The sequence below is a fragment of the Oncorhynchus tshawytscha genome, linkage group LG15, assembly GCF_018296145.1.
Source record: "Oncorhynchus tshawytscha isolate Ot180627B linkage group LG15, Otsh_v2.0, whole genome shotgun sequence".
Classification (NCBI taxonomy): Eukaryota; Metazoa; Chordata; class Actinopteri; order Salmoniformes; family Salmonidae; genus Oncorhynchus; species Oncorhynchus tshawytscha.
Genome location: NC_056443.1, coordinates 26,360,346 through 26,378,120, shown reverse-complemented (window position 1 = coordinate 26,378,120; position 17,775 = coordinate 26,360,346). Strand labels below are relative to the sequence as shown.

At 42.4% G+C, this 17,775-nt stretch overlaps 1 protein-coding gene across 2 annotated transcripts in view; it reads left to right on the top strand.

Moving 5' to 3' along the window:
• Positions 1–17,775, top strand: part of LOC112214731 (tetraspanin-5) — a 36,675-nt gene that overhangs the window by 13,865 nt on the left and 5,035 nt on the right. For both annotated transcript variants that reach the window (XM_042298384.1, XM_042298385.1), the window contains exons 2-7: positions 429–479; positions 10,224–10,370; positions 11,266–11,436; positions 14,757–14,882; positions 15,436–15,483; positions 15,727–15,843. In XM_042298384.1, coding sequence (XP_042154318.1) covers positions 429–479; positions 10,224–10,370; positions 11,266–11,436; positions 14,757–14,882; positions 15,436–15,483; positions 15,727–15,843 — 660 coding nt within the window. The remainder of the gene's footprint in view (positions 1–428; positions 480–10,223; positions 10,371–11,265; positions 11,437–14,756; positions 14,883–15,435; positions 15,484–15,726; positions 15,844–17,775) is intronic.

The following is a 17,775-nucleotide window of genomic DNA, read 5'->3' as shown; positions in this document are numbered from 1 at the left end:
AAGATGAATGCACTAATTGTACGTCGTTCTGGATAAGAGCGTCTGCCAAATGACTAAAACGTTTTTTTGTTTTTAAATCGGCCAAGAAATTAAACCAATGACTTCTTTACTTTGCAGACACATTGTAGGCTACTTATTAAGGGTGAAGAAACTCCCCAGGAGGATTGTACATTCCTGCTTGTTGATGCTTGACTCTTGTTTAGATTACCCAATTGAAGATGTCCAAACATGACATTTAGTACTCGAAAGTGAAGTAATGTGTGTTTCTGTAACCTTTGTAAGCATCGAAGGAGAAATTGAAAGATAATTCATCCTCCGGGAATTTCAACAAAAGTGAACTTGAGGGGGAGGTTTCACCCTTTGGGTATCTCCCTGAGGTTTGTTATGTGATTATTAATGTTACTTATTGTCTGTCTGTTCTCTTTCAGCTGCTCGGTGTGGCCTTCCTGGGCATTGGACTATGGGCCTGGAATGAGAAGGTGAGTGAGACTGGCTAACATAAGAACCCTGTAAGAACATACAATGATGTCTAATATACTTTCATTTATTTTATTTAACCTTTATTTATCTAGGTAAGTCAGTTAAGAACAAATTCTTATTTACAATGACTGCCTACCAAAAGGCCTCTTGCGAGGGTGGGGGCTGGGATTAAAAATACAAATAAAATATAGGACAAAACACACATCACGACAACACAACACTACATAAAGAGAGACCTAAGACAACAAAGCAGCATGGTAGCAACACCAACATGACAACAACATGAAGCAGCACAACATGGTACCAGCACAAAACAGAGTACAAACATTATTGGGTACAGACAACAGCACAAGGGGCAAGACAGGTATAGGCAACAATACATCACGCAAAGCAGCCACAACTGTCACTAAGAGTGTCCATGATTGAGTCTTTGAATGAAGAGATTGAGATATGCATGTACTGTACCAGTCAAAAGTTTGGACACACCTACTCATTACAGGATTTTTCTTTATTTTGACTATTTTCTACATGGTAGAATAATAGTGAAGACATCAACACTATGAAGTAACACATATGGAATCATGTAGTAACCAAAACAGTGTTAAACAAATCAAAATATATTTTATATTTGAGATTCTTCTAAGTAGCCACCCTCTGCCTTGATGACACTCTTGGCATTCTCTCAACCAGCTTCATGAGGTAGTCACCTGGAATGCATTTAAATTAAATCAAATCAAATCAAATGTATTTATATAGCCCTTCGTACATCAGCTGATATCTCAAAGTGCTGTACAGAAACCCAGCCTAAAACCCCAAACAGCAAGCAATGCAGGTGTAGAAGCACGGTGGCTAGGAAAAACTCCCTAGAAAGGCCAAAACCTAGGAAGGCTATGTGGGGTGGCCAGTCCTCTTCTGGCTGTGCCGGGTGGAGATTATAACAGAACATGGCCAAGATGTTCAAATGTTCATAAATGACCAGCATGGTCGTATAATAATAAAGCAGAACAGTTGAAACTGGAGCAGCAGCACGGTCAGGTGGACTGGGGACAGCAAGGAGTCATCATGTCAGGTAGTCCTGGGGCATGGTCCTAGGGCTCAGGTCCTGAGAGAGAGAGAGAGAGAGAGAGAGAGAGAGAGAGAGAGAGAGAGAGAGAGAGAGAGAGAGAGAGAGAGAGAGAGAGAGAGAGAGAGAGAGAGAGAGAGAGAGAGAGAGAGAGAGAGAGAGAGAGAGAGAGAGAGAGAGAGAGAGAGAGAGAGAGAGAGAGAGAGAGAGAGAGAGAGAGAGAGAGAGAGAGAGAGAGAGAGAGAGAGAGAGAGAGAGAGAGAGAGAGAGAGAGAGAGAGAGAGGAGAGAGGAGAGAGAGAGAGAGAGAGAGAGAGAGAGGAAGGAGAGAGAGAGAGAGAGAGAGAGAGAGAGAGAGAGAGAGAGAGAGAGAGAGAGAGAGAGAGAGAGAGAGAGAGAAAGAGACCCTAGCCCCCCCCGACACATTAACTAGAGAGAGACAGGAGGGGTCAGAGAGCACAGAGAGAGAGAGAGTTAGAGAATTTGAGAATGTCTTTCCTTAATGCGTTTGAGCCAATCAGTTTGGTTGTGACATGGTAGGGGTGGTATAGACCCTATTTGGTAAAAGACCATTTACATATTATGGCAAGAACAGCTCAAATAAGCAAAAAGAGTAACGACAGTCCATCATTACATTAAGACATGAAGTTCAGTCAAAATTTCAAGAACTTTGAAAGTTTCTTCAAGTGCAGTCGCAAAAACCATCAAGCGCTATGATGAAACTGGCTCTCATGAGGACCGCCACAGGAAAGGAAGACCAAGAATTACCACCGCTGCAGAGGATAAGTTCATTTGAGTTAACTGCACCTCAGATTGCAGCTCAAATAAATGCTTCACAAAGTAACAGACACATCTCAACATCAACTGTTCAGAGGAGACTATGTGAATTTTTAAAATGTATATATTTATTTTTTATTTCAACTTTATTTAACCAGGTAGGCAAGTTGAGAACAAGTTCTCATTTACAATTGCGACCTGGCCAAGATAAAGCAAAGCAGTTCGACACATACAACGACACAGAGTTAAACATGGAGTAAAACAAACACAGTCAATAATACAGTAGAAACAAGTCTATATACGATGTGAGCAAATGAGGTGAGATAAGGGAGGTAAAGGCAAAAAAGGCCATGGTGGCAAAGTAAATAGAATATAGCAAGTAAAACACTGGAATGGTAGATTTGCAGTGGAAGAATGTTCAAAGTAGAAATAAAAATAATGGGGTGCCAAATAAATAAATAAAATAAAATAAATACAGTAGGGAAAGAGGTAGTTGTTTGGGCTAAATTATAGGTGGGCTATGTACAGGTGCAGTAATCTGTGAGCTGCTCTGACAGCTGGTGCTTAAAGCTAGTGAGGGAGATAAGTGTTTCCAGTTTCAGAGATTTTTGTAGTTCGTTCCAGTCATTGGCAGCAGAGAACTGAAAGGAGAGGCGGCCAAAGAAAGAATTGGTTTTGGGGGTGACCAGAGAGATATACCTGCTGGAGCGCATGCTACAGGTGGGTGATGCTATGGTGACCAGCGAGCTGAGATAAGGGGGGACTTTACCTAGCAGGGTCTTGTAGATGACATGGAGCCAGTGGGTTTGGCGACGAGAATGAAGCGAGGGCCAGCCAACGAGAGCGTACAGGTGGGTAGTATATGGGGCTTTGGTGACAAAAAGGATGGCACTGTGATAGACTGCATCCAATTTGTTGAGTAGGGTATTGGAGGCTATTTTGTAAATGACATCGCCGAAGTTGAGGATTGGTAGGATGGTCAGTTTTGCAAGGGTATGTTTGGCAGCATGAGTGAAGGATGCTTTGTTGCGAAATAGGAAGCCAATTCTAGATTCAACTTTGGATTGGAGATGTTTGATGTGAGTCTGGAAGGAGAGTTTACAGTCTAACCAGACACCTAGGTATTTGTAGTTGTCCACGTATTCTAAGTCAGAGCCGTCCAGAGTAGTGATGTTGGACAGGCGGGCAGGTGCAGGTAGCGATCGTTTGAAGAGCATGCATTTAGTTTTACTTGTATTTAAGAGCAATTGGAGGCCACGGAAGGAGAGTTGTATGGCATTGAAGCTTGCCTGGAGGGTTGTTAACACAGTGTCCAAAGAATGGCCAGAAGTATACAGAATGGTGTCGTCTTCGTAGAGGTGGATCAGAGACTCACCAGCAGCAAGAGCGACATCATTGATGTATACAGAGAAGAGAGTCGGTCCAAGTATTGAACCCTGTGGCACCCCAATAGAGACTGACAGAGGTCCGGTCAGCAGACCCTCCGATTTGACACACTGAACTCTATCAGAGAAGTAGTTGGGGAACCAGGCGAGGCAATCATTTGAGAAACCAAGGCTGTCGAGTCTGCCAATGAGGATGTGGTGATTGACAGAGTCGAAAGCCTTGGCCAGATCAATGAATACGGCTGCACAATAATGTTTCTTATCGATGGCGGTTAAGATATTGTTTACGACCTTGAGCGTGGCTGAAGTGCACCCATGACCAGCTCTGAAACCAGATTGCATAGCAGAGAGGGTATGGTGAGATTCGAAATGGTCGGTAATCTGTTTGTAGACTTGGCTTTCGAAGACCTTAGAAAGGCAGGGTAGGATAGATATAGGTCTGTAGCAGTTTGGGTCAAGAGTAGCCCCCCTTTGAAGAGGGGGATGACCGCAGCTGCTTTCCAATCTTTGGGAATCTCAGACGACACGAAAGAGAGGTTGAACAGGCTAGTAATAGGGGTGGCAACAATTTCGGCAGATAATTTTAGAAAGAAAGGGTCCAGATTGTCTAGCCCGGCTGATTTGTAGGGGTCCAGATTTTGCAGCTCTTTCAGAACATCAGCTGACAGGATTTGGGAGAAGGAGAAATGGGGAAGGCTTGGGCGAGTTGCTGTGGGGGGTGCAGTGCTGTTGACCGGGGTAGGGGTAGCCAGCTGGAAAGCATGGCCAGCCGTAGAAAAATGCTTATTGAAATTCTCAATTATAGTGGATTTGTCAGTGGTGACAGTGTTTCCTATCTTCAGTGCAGTGGGCAGCTGGGAGGAGGTGTTCTTATTCTAGCCTTGGCTTTTCTAACTGCCTGTGTATAATGGTTTCTAGCTTCCCTGAAAAGCTGCATATCACGGGGGCTGTTCGATGCTAATGCAGAACGCCATAGGATGTTTTTGTGTTGGTTAAGGGCAGTCAGGTCTGGGGAGAACCAAGGGCTATATCTGTTCCTGGTTCTAAATTTCTTGAATCGGGCATGCTTATTTAAGATGGTTAGGAAGGCATTTAAAAATAAATAATCAGGCCTTCATGGTTGAATTGCTGCAAAGAAACCAACACTAAAGGACACCAATAAGAAGAAGAGACTTGCTTGGGCCAAGAATCACGAGCAATAGACATTAGACCGGTGGAAATCTGAGATTTCCAAATCTGAGATTTTTGGTTCCAACCGCCGTGTCTTTGTGAGACGCACAGTAAGTGAGCGGATGATCTCTACATGTGTGGTTCCCACCATGAAGCATGGAGGAGGAGGTGTGTTGGTGTCGGGGTGCTTTTCTGGTGACACTGTCAGTGTCACTTAAACAGCATGGCCACCACAGCATTCTGCAGTGATACGCCATCCCATCTGCTTTGCGCTTAGTGGGACTATCATTTGTTTTTCAACAGGACAATGACCCAATACACCTTCAGGCTGTGTAAGGGCTATCTGACCAAGAAGGAGAGTGATGGAGTGCTGCATCAGATGACCTGGCCTCCACAATCACCTGACCTCAACCCAATTGAGATGATTTGGGATGAGTTGGACTTCGGAATGAAGGAAAAGCAGCCGACAAGTGCTCAGCATATGTGTAAACTCCTTCAAGACTGTTGGAAAAGCATTCCTCCTGAAGCTGGTTGAGAGAATGCCAAGCTGTCATCAAGGCAAAGGGTGGCTACTTTGAAGAATCTAAAATCTAAAATATATTTAGATTTGTTTAACAATTTGGTTACTACATGATTCCATATGTGTTATTTCATAGTTTCACTGTTATTCTACAATATAGAAAATAATACAAAATAAAGAAAAACCCTTGAATGGGTAGGTGTGTCTGAACTTTGGACTGGTACTGTATATTACACAAAGAAATCATACCATAAGAAGAACAATATACAGTAAGAAAAGAATATACCCAGCTAGCACATAATGTTCTGAGAACCGTATCTCTTAGAGTTTGGTGAGATAGTGGTTGTGATATGGATATTCTCCATACAACCTTCCCACAGCATTCTAGGAATGGTGCAGTGTAGTTCCTTGGTTTTGGAACATTCTCAGCACATTTAAGGAAATGTAAAGTTATTTTCTTGGTATTACATGACTTTAACAGAACGTTTCCTAAAAGTTCAAACATGGTTACTTTTAATGTAATGTTTGGTAGTTCAGAGGATGTTAATGAACAACATTCTTCTGTGGGAATTTCAATACATCAGCATAACGTTTCCTACAGGTCTCCTCATGGTTCCATTTAAAGTAATGTTCTCACATTTTTCAGAGAACCTTAAGAAACAACGTTCTTCTGTGGGAATTTCAGTAGTTCAACATAACGTTCTAAGAATGTTAATTAAAAACATATTTAATAAATATCTAATTGGATCCCGCAAGCTCGTGCTTGACTCTTTTATTTTATTTAACTAGGCAAGTCAGTTAAGAACAAATTCTTATTTACAATGACGGCCTAGGAACACTGCCTTGTTCAGGGGCAGAACAACAGATTTTTACCTTGTCAGCTCGGGAATTTGATCGTGCAACCTTTCGGTTACTGGCCCAACACTAACCACTAGGCTACCTGCCGCCCCCACATATACACTACCTTCCCCACATATACACTACCTTCCCCACATATACACTACCTTCCCCACATATACACTACCTTCCCCACATATATACTACCTTCCCCACATATACACTATCTTCCCCACATATATACTACCTTCCCCACATATACACTACCTTCCCCACATATACACTACCTTCCCCACATATACACTACCTTCCCCACATATACACTACCTTCCCCACATATACACTACCTTCCCCACATATACACTACCTTCCCCACATATACACTACCTTCCCCACATATATACTACCTTCCCCACATATACACTACCTTCCCCACATATACACTACCTTCCCCACATATATACTACCTTCCCCACATATATACTACCTTCCCCACATATACACTACCTTCCCCACATATATACTACCTTCCCCACATATATACTACCTTCCCCACATATATACTACCTTCCCCACATATACACTACCTTCCCCACATATATACTACCTTCCCCACATATATACTACCTTCCCCACATATACACTACCTTCCCCACATATACACTACCTTCCCCACATATACACTACCTTCCCCACATATACACTACCTTCCCCACATATACACTACCTTCCCCACATATACACTATCTTCCCCACATATACACTACCTTCCCCACATATACACTACATTCCCCACATATATACTACCTTCCCCACATATACACTACCTTCCCCACATATACACTACCTTCCCCACATATATACTACCTTCCCCATATACACTACCTTCCCCACATATACACTACCTTCCCCACATATACACTACCTTCCCCACATATACACTACCTTCCCCACATATACACTACCTTCCCCACATATATACTACCTTCCCCACATATACACTACCTTCCCCACATATACACTACCTTCCCCACATATACACTACCTTCCCCACATATACACTACCTTCCCCACATATACACTACCTTCAGAAAGAATTCACACCCCTTGACTCTTTCCACATTTTGTTGTGTTACAGCATGAATTTAAAAGGGTTAAATTAAGATTTTGTGTTACCGGCCTACACACAATACCCCATAATGTCAAAGTGGAATTATGTTTTTAGACATTTTTACAAATTAATTTAAAAAATGAAAGTCTGAAATGTCTTGAGTCAATAAGTAGTCAACCTCTTTGTTATGGCAAGCCTAAATAAGTTCAGGAGTAAAACTCTGCTTAACAAGTCACATAATACGTTGCTTTGTGTGCAATAACAGTGTTTAACATGATTTTTCAACGACTACCTTATCTCTGTACCGCACACACATACAATTATCTGTATGGCCCCTCAGTCGAGCAGTGAATTTCAAATGCAGATTCAACCACAAAGACCTGGGAGGTTTTTTATTGCCTCGTAGCTATTGATAGCAGACACAGAATATCTCTTTGAGCATTAATTACACTTTGGAGGGTGTATCAATACACCCAGTCACTACAAAGATACAGGCGTCCTTCCTAACTCACTTGCCTGATAGGAATGAAACCGCTCATGGATTTCACTATGAGGCCAATGGTGACTTTCAAACAGTTACATAGTTGAATGGCTGTAATAGGAGAAAACTGAGGATGGATCAACAACATTGTAGTTACTCTACAATACTAACCTAAATGACAGAGTGGAGAAGGAAGCCTGTACAGAATACAAATATTCCAAAACATCCTGTTTGCAATAAGGTACTAAAGTAAAACTGCAAAAATGTGGCAAAGAAATTATCTTTATGTCCTGAATACAAAGTGTTATGTTTGGGGCAAATCCGACACAACACATCACTGAGTACCACTCATCACATTTTCAAGCATGTTGGTTGAAATCGGCAAGGACTAGGGGGTTTTATAGGATAAAAAGAAATGGAATTAAGCTAAGCACAGGCAAAATCTTAGAGGAAAACCTGGTTCAGTCTGCTTTCCAATAGACTTGTGGAGACAAATTCATCTTTCAGCAGGACAATAATCTAAAACGCAAGTCCAAATATTAACTTGAATTGCTTACCAAAGCTACCTTTAATGTTCCTGAGTGGCCGAGTTACAGTTTTGACTTAAATTGTCTTAAAAATCTATGGAAGACTTGGAAAATGGCTGTCTAGCAATATTCAAAAATCAACTTCACAGAGCTTGAAGAATTTTCTAAAATAATCATGTGCAAATATTGTACAATCCATGTGTGGAAAGCTTTTAGAGACTTACTCAGAAAGACTCACAGCTGTAATTGCTGCCAAAGGTGATTCTAACATGTATTGACTCACGGGTGTGAATACTTATGTAAATGATATGTATTTCATTTTCAGTACATTTTCTAACATTTCTAAAAACATGTTTTGACTTTGTCATATTGGGGTATTGTGTGTAGGTGGGTGAGAAAAAAATATATTTAATCCATTTTGAATTGAGGCTGTAGCACAACAAAATGTGGATTAAGTTCAGGGGTATGAATATTTTCTGAAGGCACTGAACATTCCGTTCTCAGCGTCCATAAAACTCTATCCGCTATCTTGTAAAGTGTGTTCAGGTGTGTTGGCCGTGGCCACTAATTGTCCACACCTGATCTTAATGAGTGCTTGATTCCTTTGAAATGGGGTCTGTTTGAATAAACAAAAATTAACAGCTTTGTATGAGTAAAAAAAACTGGCATGCTAGCTCGATCCTGGTGTCGAAGGGGACTTACTCAATGGATAGAAAAAATAAGATTAGATTAGAGGTTTGAATCTCACTGAATCCGTGCCATCATAAAAAATAAATGTCTTTGCATGATTAATGTTATTGTGAAGTGGAAATGTCTAGAGCAACAACGGCTCAGCCACGAAGTGGTAGGCCACACAAGCTCACAGAACGGGACCGCCGAGTGCTGCAGTTCCGTAGCGTGTAAAAATCGTAACACTCACCGAGTTCCAAACTGCCTCTGGAGGCAATGTCAGCACTAGACCTGTTCGTCGGGAGCTTCATGAAATGGGTTTCCATGGCCAAGCCTAAGATCACCATGCGCAATGCTAAGCATCGGCTGGAGTGGTGTAAAGCTCGCCACCATTGGAGAAGTGAAAACGCTTTCTTTGGAGTGATGAATCACTCTTCACCAACTGGAAGTCCAACGGACTAATTTGGGTTTGGTGGATGCCAGGAGAAGGCAACCTGCCCAAATGCATAGTGCCAAGTGTAAAGTTTGGTGGAGGACGAATGAATAATCGTGAGGGGCTGTTTTTCATGATTCGGGCAAGGTCCCTTAGTTCCAGTGATGGGAAATCTTATAGCGTACAATGACATTCTAGACGATTCTGTGCTTCCAACTTTGTGGCAACAGTTTGGGGAAGTTTCCTGTTTCAGCATGACAATGCCCCTGTGCACAAAGCGAGGTCTGTACAGAAATGGTTTGTCGAGATCGGTGTGGAAGAACTTGACTGGCCTGCACAGAGCCCTGACCTCAACCCCATCAAGCACCTTTGGGATGAATTGGTACACCAACTGCAAGCCAGGCCTAATCAACCAACATCAGTGCCCGACCTCACTAATGCTCTTGTGGCTGAATGGAAGCAAGTCCCCGCAGAAATGTTCCAACATCTAGTGGAAAGCTTTCCCAGAAGAGTGGAGGCTGTTATAGTAGCAAAGAGGGGAAAAACTCCATATTAATGCCCATGATTTTGTAATGAGATGTTCGACGAGCAGGTGTCCACATAGTGTATATATTACACAAATAAATAATCAAATAAGTACAATAGATAATCAGTCTTTTCCCTGGACCGCCCTTGTGTCTGGAAGAGTGGCAAAGCATACAATTCTTACTGTGCTCACTGTTAACACATGTCTGTCTCTGTCTCTGTCTGTCTCTGTGTCTGCCTCTCTAGGGTGTTCTCTCCAACATCTCGTCCATCACAGACCTGGGGGGCTTTGACCCCGTCTGGCTCTTCTTGGTGACGGGAGGGGTCATGTTCATCCTGGGCTTTGCCGGTTGCATCGGAGCACTGAGGGAAAACACCTTCCTGCTCAAGTTTGTACGTCCACAACTCTCTCACTCCCACTCTGCTCGCCCCTTAGACACGGACATTAACAAATATATGAATATACACTCCCCTCTGTATTCATTTAATTTGGCTCTATACTGCAGCATTTGGGATTTGAGATCAAATCTTTCATATGAGATGACAGTAAAGAATGTAAACCATTTATTTGAGGGTATTTTCATACATATGTTTTACCGTTTAGAAATTAAAGGACTTTATGTATGTAGTCCCTCTATTTGAATGTGCAAATGTTTTGGGACAAATCCACTTATAGTGTATTAAAGTAGTCAAAAGTTTAGTATTTGGTTCCATAGTCCTAGCACACATTGACTACATCAAACTTGTGACTGAAAACTTGTTGGATGCATTTGCAGTTTGTTTTGCTTGTGTTTCGGATTATGTTGTGCCCAATAGGAACTGAATGGTGAATAATATATTGGGTCATTTTGGAGTCACAAACTGAAAGTTTTAGCTTCACTGTCGAACTAAATACAAAGGGGAGTGTCTGTATTACTCCATGAAAAGCTCTAAATAATACCTATGCATTATTAGGGTTATCATTAGATGTCTTTATATTCATCATTGACTCCACTTTGAACTCCCACTCCCTCCCCAGTTTCCTGGACTCAAATTAAGCTTATTCTTGGACTGTCCCACTCTGTATAGTCCATGATGAGTAGGCTTAATCTGAGTCTGGGAGACCAGTCCTCCATGTCCCCTCTATGACATGTCAGAATTACAGCTGATTAATCAGGTGTGTTAGTGCTGGGTTAGAACACAAATATACACCCCCTGGATCCCCCAGGAATGGAGTGAGAAACACTGGACTTTGGGGCTTAATCATAGCTTTGTTCTATGTTTGCATGCTCCCCCCATTCTGTTCCAGTTTTCTGTGTTCCTGGGGATCATCTTCTTCCTGGAGCTGACAGCTGGAGTGTTGGCCTTCACCTTCAAGGACTGGATCAAGGACCAGCTCAACTTCTTCATCAATAACAACATCCGGGCATACCGTGACGACATCGACCTCCAGAACCTTATAGACTTCACTCAGGAATATGTACGAGGTTGAAAATCAGTGTGAATGTGTGTCAGAGGATGCTGGTGGGAGGAGCTATAGGAGAATGGGCTCATTGTAATGGCTGTAATGGAATACATGGAACTGAGTCAAGCATGAGGTTTCCAAATGTTTGATGTGTTTTCTACTGTTCCATTTATTCCATGGAGCTCTGGTTTGAGTGAGGTGAAGAGTTGGTAGGTTGCAGGGGTAGGAGCAGGTGTGCGAGTGAGCAGGAGAGAGCCTGGTAGCCCCACTCACAGGCATGGGAGGGCATAGGACCAACTACTAGGGAGCCAGACCCAGCCAATCAGAATAAGTTTTTCCCCACAGACAGAAATACTCCTCAGTTTCATCAGCTGTGCTTGTGGCGGTTCTCAGACTACCCTGCAGGTGAAGAAACCAGATGTGGAGGTCCTGGGCTGGCGTGGTTTGATGTGGTCTGCGATTGTGAGGCCAGTTGGAATGATGTTGGAGGTGGTTTATGGTAGAGAAATTAACATTAAATTATCTGGAAACAGCTCTGGTGGACATTCCTGCAGTCAGCATGCCAATTGCACGCTCCTTCAAAACTTGAGACATCTGTGGCATTGTGTTGTGTGACAACTGCACATTTTAGACTGGCCTTTTATTGTTCCCCAGCATAAGGTGCACCTGTGTACTGATCATGCTGTTGTCATGGGAATTCTACACATGGGACACTCAAAGTTTATCTTAAATTAATCATTGTTCATTAAGATTCAAGAGTTTTCTGGGCTCTCCCAAGTGTCATTGGTTTTGAACAAGATGTTAATGAAAAAGACAATCAGCTGCCAAACTGATAACAGCTTTGCTCACCTCACCCTCCAAGAGTTCTTCACAGCACTATCATTGGTTCTGTGTGATGAGGAAGAGTCGGAGAGAAGGATCACCAAGCTATTGGAAGGATTTGCTAACGGAATTGCAATCAACTTGGGAAATGCAATTTTGCCATTTCTATTTGGCCTGTTTAACAGAAACACGAGTTGCTTCCTGAAGGAGCATTTCAACATTGACCTGCCAACTGATTCACAGTTACGATAATGGATAAAACAATCGACTTACCCGAAGTCTGAACCCCCCCATGTAGTTATACATCTCTGCTCAGCTCTTCGGGAGAACAACAGTCTGACTCATTTCAGTGCGAGGATAGTCAATCATCTTTATGATGAGCAGATGGCCTTGCTCCTCATGGCTCTTAGTGTGCAGCAAAACCTCTTTGTAGAACTTGACGTAGGCACTACTGTGGTGGCGGAGACTGCATCACGTTTGGTAAGCTTAATCCTGAGGTGTGAAAGGCTACACAGTGTACATATCCGCTTGATTGGCATCCTTTTCCATGCCTATATTTCCAGCAGTGATAAATGGTCACGGTGTTTTCATTTTCTTGTTACAAGACGAGGCTCGCCAGAGAAGACCACAACGATAAGTTGTTCTGCACTTGGCTGACACAGGAGGCGATCAGAGTACTTTGTGGATCCCAAGGTCGTAAAGACATCAAGCTAACCGTTTCTGGGTGGAGATGTGACAAACCAGAGTATCAGTGCTCTAACCTGAGACGGGTAAAAGAGGACTGCAACTCTCTCATCACAAGTGAGATACATGGGGGAACAATCACAGAGCAGCTAAATGAGTGCAGGTGTTTACAGTGGTGGTGTTCATATTTGATTAACTTTGGCAATGAGGTGGCGGAGTATGGTTGCTGCGAGGAAGGCTCATAGTTAAGACTGGAATGGAATACATGGAACAGTATCAACCACATGGAAACAGGATGTGACAGAATCATGTGTTTGATACCTTTCCATCATTCCATTCCAGCTATTACAATGCGCTCCTCCTCCAATTTAGTGGCATCAGCCACCACTGGCACTAAATTGAAATCTCCGCCCACCTGGGGCACTGCAACCAAAACAAACTGTGGCATCCATAGGCTAAGTTACTGAAATCGAGATTGCCTTTTTTAAACACTTCAATGACTTCCAGTAGATATTTCAGTAGAGGGCAAGTCCTTGAGGGCTCAAGTGTCTACTGGGATTTGCTTCTCTTGAATCTAATCAATGAACTCACTAGATTGCTGTGAAACTGCAGTTACTCCCATTGCTGTACTTAGGTTGTGTGTCAAATTAATAATGTTGTACATGCTTCATAATTGATCCCTATATTTGTTCCAGATTGTTTGAAATGTGTTTGGAAAATGTTTTATTGCTCTGTGTGTAAAGGGTATGAACTTAAAGACAAATCATAGTCTTAAGCACCTATGACCTAAATGTGACAACAACAAAAAAACATTTATGTTTAAAACTTTACGTTATGGAAATGGATTTATACAGACAAAATGTGAAAGAGAGGGGGGAGGGAGATAAACAGTGGAAAGCTAATGACAGTGTTCAATACAATTTACCCCGGCACTAGCTAAACCCTGTTTCCTGTTTCCTGTTTCCTTATTGGGCTGCTAATCACCTCGTAAAATTATTATTATGTGCTAAAGCTATTAAGTCTACCCTTCTTGTGAGGTTACCATTTTAGAGTTATGCTGAATTACTTACACTGCAATACAGTAGTTTTGCAACAGCATGATGTGTAATGAGATATGATATACTGTAATACATGATTCATAACATCTACATTTAAGTTGTTTTGCTTCACTTAAGAATGTGTCTTAAAATCGTCACTCAAGTTTCTTATATTGTTAAATGTCAATTATTTGATATGCTTTAGCCCACATTTTTATTGAATTCACAAGGGCTTTCTTGAGTAGAATCTCCTCTCTGGCGCTGGATTGGTCTAAAGTCAGTTTCTCTATTCAGTAGCAGGCCTTTGTTAGTGTAGCCAACTGGTTGGCAGAGACGCTTGTGGCGACTCTGACCATATGACTCCCAGATCGTATTCCATCTGAGCCTCTATTCACAAAGCAACTCAGTTGGAATGCTGATCTAGGATCAGTTCACCCCTTTTGTTATTCATTAGGGTCTGAAAGCACTCCTGAGACACTGTGAATACGGGCCTTGTTGTCAAGCCTTCCCCAATCTCTGTTGGTCACACTCCACCCACACTGATGCTGTGTGAAACTGAGAGAGGAATTCACTACAAAGTTATCCCCTCTAAACATTGGACCTTTTTGTTTTGATCATGTATGATACCGCTGCAGAAGAGGTGTGTGTGTGCGCGTGCAAATGCATGTGTTGTGGGGTAAAATAATTATCCTGATCTCAATGGGACTTCCTGGATAATTAAAGGTTAAATAAAAAGGATAAAAAAACATGGATTCCTTATTGACGTTTTCTTCTCTGTTTTCTTCTCCTTAGTGGGATTGTTGCGGCGCATTCGGAGCGGACGACTGGAACCTCAACATCTATTTTAACTGCACGGACACCAACCCCAGCCGGGAGAAATGTGGAGTCCCCTTCTCCTGCTGCACCAAGGACCCTGCGGCAAGGAACTCTCACAGGGGCTAGGGAGGGTTGGTCAGAGACATGGGTCATGGGGTTCGGCTAATCAAGTCTTACATATTAAAGTGAAAATTACAAACTTCAGAAGCCTTTTTAAACATCAACTAGGCTACAAGTTTGCATTTGCTACTGTGCAGGAAAATTCTCTGCAACAAAAGAGTGGTCAAATTAAGATCCTACGTTGAAATGAATGAGTACTATAGTCGCTGAAAATACAGATTTACATGGTTTTCCATTATTTGGTTTGCCCCGATGACAGTATCTATGAGAGGGCAAAACTCATTTCTCAGACTGGCACCAAGGTTAAGGGCACCAACACACTGGGATTTTGTGTCCCGAGAATTTGGGATGGAGCTAACACTTAATTGGGAGTTGCCGGCTAAATGACAACAAATGATGATTGTCCGACAAAAAACAGTCCATCTTTTGAACAGGAAATGGTCATGTGTGTCAGTGGTATTATCAGTGGTGGTCAGGGTTATGATGACAGTTGACATCTGCTTTTTTTGATAACACTTCTATTTCTCTTCATTAGGAGGATGTGATAAACACGCAGTGTGGCTATGACGTACGAGCCAAAACTGTGAGTGCTGTTCCATTTCTCTCTGTCCATCTACCTTTTTCCTTCTACACTTTTCCTTGATATAGTGACCTTTATTATTATGGAATCTAAGAGATACTCAGAATATACAAAGTCATATATTATAAAGGGTTATATGATGAATGATCACATATGGTTGTATAATGAAGACGTATGTTTGGTTTTCATGCCATTTGCAGGCTAAGGAGCTCCCTCTAATAAACATGTTACTGTCCCTTGTTGTAGGACGTAGAGCAGAAGACCTACATCCATGTGAAAGGCTGTGTGCCACAGTTTGAGAAGTGGCTACAGGACAACCTGACGCTAGTGGCTGGGATCTTCATAGGAGTTGCGTTGTTACAGGTGAGAGAAACGTTTCTTTGACTCCTTTTAGCCTAGTGTACAAACAGGGCTAGCTACTCTCCGACTCAGAACATTAACTTGTCTCATCAGGGTGACAAGGTGTTCCACAGGGATGCTGGCCAGTGTTGACTCCAATGCTTCTCACAGTTGTGTCAAGTTGGCTGGATGTCCTTTGGGTGGTGGACCATTCTTGATACTCACGGGAAACTGTTGAGCGTGAAAAACCCAGCGGCGTTGCAGTTCTTGGCATAAACCGGTGCGCCTGGCACCTACTACCATAACATGTTCAAAGGCACTGAAATCTTTTGTCTTGTTCATTCACCCTCTGAATGGCACACATACACAATCCATGTCTCAATTATCTCAAGGCTTAAAATCCTTCTTTAACCTGTCTCCTCCTCTTTATCTACACTGATTGAAGTGGATTAAACGAGCAGAAATTCAGAGCAGAGAAGCTTGCATGTGACTCAGTCACTGGTTACTATGGCTGACCATGTAAAACAACACATTTCACTGCACCTATCCGGCATATGTGACAATATAAACACGTATACACTGAATAAAAAATATAAACGCAACATGTAGTGATGGTAAATTGTTTCATGAGCTGAAATAAAAGATCCCAGACATTTTCCATACACACAAAATGCATATTTCTCTCAAATGTTGTGCCCAAATTTGTTTACATCCCTGTTAGTGAGCATTTATCCTTAGCCAAGATGATCCATCCACCTGACAGATGTGGCATATGAGGAAGCTGATTAAACAGCACGATCATTACACAGCTGCACCTTGTCCTGGGGACAATAAAAGGCTGCTTTAAAACTTGCAGTTTTGTTACGCAACACAATGCCACAGATGTTTTGAGGGAGCGTGCAATTGGCATGCTGACTGCTGAATGTCCACCAGAGCTGTTGCCAGATAATGTAATGTTAATTTCTCTACCATAAGCCGACCCAAACGTAAATTTTAGAGAATTTGGTAGTACTAACCGGCCTCACAACCACAGGCCTCGTGTAACCACACCAGCCCAGGACCTCCACATCCGGCTTCTTCACCTGCGGGATCATCTAATGCCAGCCACCTGTGCAGCTGATGAAAATGTGGGTCTGAACAACTGTCAGAAACTCTCTCAGGGAAGCTCATCTGCGTGCTTGTTTGTCCTCACCAGGGTCTTGATCTGAGAATTGAATGTTAATTTCTCTACCAATGTCGTTTTTGAGAATTTGGCAATAAGTCCAACCAGCCTCACAACCTCAGACCACGTGTATGGTGTTGTGTGGGTGAGCGGTTTGCTGATGTCAACGTTGTGAACAGAGTGACCCATGGTGGGGTTATGGTATGGGCAGGCATACGCTGCCAACAAATACAATTGCCATACCGTGACAAGATCCTAAGGCCCATTGTTGTGCCATTCATCCGCCATCACCTCATGTTTCAGCATGATAATGTAATGTTGCAAGGATCTGTACACAACTCTTGGAAGCTGAAAATGTCCGAGTTCTTCCATGGCCTCCCTACTCACCAGACATGTCACCCATTGAGCATGTTTGGGATGCTCTGGATCAACAGGTACGACAGCATGTTCCAGTTCCTGCCAATATCCAGCAACTTCGCAGAGCCATTGATAAGAAATGGGATGACATTCCACCAGCCACGATCAACTCTATGGGAAGGAGATATGTCGCGCTGCATAAGGCAAATGTTGGTCACACCAGATACTGACTTGACTGGTTTTCTGATCCACGCCCCTACCTTTTTAAGGAATCTGTGACCAACAGATGCATATCTGTATTCCCAGTCGTAAAATCCATAGATTAGTGCCTAATACATTTATTTCAATTGACTGATTTCCTTATTTGAACTGTAACAGTCAAATCTTTGAAATAAATTGTTGCATGTTGTGTTTATGTTCAGTGTATGTGTGTGTAT